We start from the raw sequence: 1,531 nt of genomic DNA, 5'->3' as shown, positions 1-1,531 counted from the left end.
GTACTGTCAGGGCCCTCATACTCTGCTTCTGACTGGCTAGTAGTCCTTACCTAGGTACTGAGCATGTGCAACTCCCAATTTAGATGGAACAGAAATGAGATGTCTCACTCTGTAACTAAAACAGAGAGCTCAACACAATGGGTGAAAGGAGGAGCTGCAGCAATGTGCAGTACAAATAATCCTATTCTGATTTAACCTCTAAATAAAACTATGAACCTGAAAGGAAGAATTGACTGCATTACAAACAGAATAGGTTTCCATTTGAGCCAAAGGTCATAATTAAGAATGCTCAGCAGTTTATTCTGATGCAGCTTTCAGCAGAATCAACATCACTTTCTCTCAACATTCTTTTAAATCATTTTATTTATGTATATTTATGTACATTCATCTATCAAGAGCAACATGAAAAAATAATCTGTAATGTCCAAGAGTCATCAGATGACATTTAGAAACCCTGGAGCGAAAGATGACAGACGTGAAATAGTTTGCAGTAAAGCGTGATTCATGCTTCTGTGGAGGCGCTACGCCGTGGCCTACGTTAGTGGCCTGAGAAGTTTATACTTGTGTGTTGGTGTGTGTCGATCTCTAATAGAGAATAGCAGGGCAGTGTGTGTGTGTGAGAGAGTGACGGTGATTATCTTCAGAGTGAGTAGTGACTCTAGAGTCCTAGTGAGAGAAACAAAGCGCGTCTCCTGTTCTTTCTGACCAGGTGGGACATCGGTAGCAGGAGAAGTTAACCCTCTCCTTGATTTCATGTTGTTGGAGGACAACCAGGAAATGAGGAGTTGGGGGGGGGGGGGATTCAACAGTACCATGCATTTAAAAGTTTGATTTTCCGAGAATGTCCCATCAGATCGGGCTTAAGACTACCAGAGCGTCCATGGTTCAGAGAAACAGGCCCTTTGACCTTCTGAAGACTAACCCACTGCTGACAACAAGGGCTGCCGAGACTTATTCAGCGTTGATCCTTCACAGATACCGAGCAGAGATAATGGAGTCTTCCATTCTAGGTGCTGATTGTAGACATCAAAATCTGACATTTGGTCCAACTGTGACTCAATTAGCCAAGAAAACATTTTCCCTATGCCCCCATTATTCCTTACATGCTCCTTTTCATTACAATTTATTCACTCTTTAAAACCTTCTTAATATATTAAAATTCATTCCTGTGTGTGTGACATCAACAATTCTTAAAACACGAGAAAGAAAAAATGGCAAAACTAAATTAAAAAGAACAAAATCATCAAATAATACTGTTGAGATGAGTTTAAAATGTTGTAAATGAACATTGTGTCCAGCTAAAACCAAATCCAGGGCGCGGACACAGGGCGGTGAGACGGTCTGGAAGGACCTGATGATGATGATGATGATGATGATGATTATAGGTTGCTGAACAGTTCGTTCCTCTTGCTCCAGTCCATGGTCGGGGCTTTCTTGGCAGCTCGTTTCTGCCGAGCTTTCTCTTTGGCCTCGGCCAGCGACATGCTCAGAGCCAGGCTGTCAGCTGCTGGGGCCGTCCTCGGGGCCCGCT

The 1,531-nt window shown here is 43.0% G+C and overlaps 1 protein-coding gene across 1 annotated transcript in view; it reads right to left on the bottom strand.

Moving 5' to 3' along the window:
- Window positions 1–876: 876 nt before the first annotated feature.
- slc9a3r1a (SLC9A3 regulator 1a) overlaps window positions 877–1,531 on the bottom strand; it is a 13,488-nt gene continuing 12,833 nt past the window's right edge. The window contains exon 3 of the mRNA XM_034860888.1: window positions 877–1,529. Within this exon, the coding sequence (XP_034716779.1) occupies window positions 1,380–1,529 (150 nt within the window). The 3' untranslated portion in view covers window positions 877–1,379. The remainder of the gene's footprint in view (window positions 1,530–1,531) is intronic.

Source organism: Etheostoma cragini, chromosome 21 (genome assembly GCF_013103735.1).
Source record: "Etheostoma cragini isolate CJK2018 chromosome 21, CSU_Ecrag_1.0, whole genome shotgun sequence".
NCBI classification, from domain to species: Eukaryota; Metazoa; Chordata; class Actinopteri; order Perciformes; family Percidae; genus Etheostoma; species Etheostoma cragini.
The sequence above is the reverse complement of the archived record's forward strand: the minus strand, read 5'-3'. Positions and strand labels throughout refer to the sequence as shown.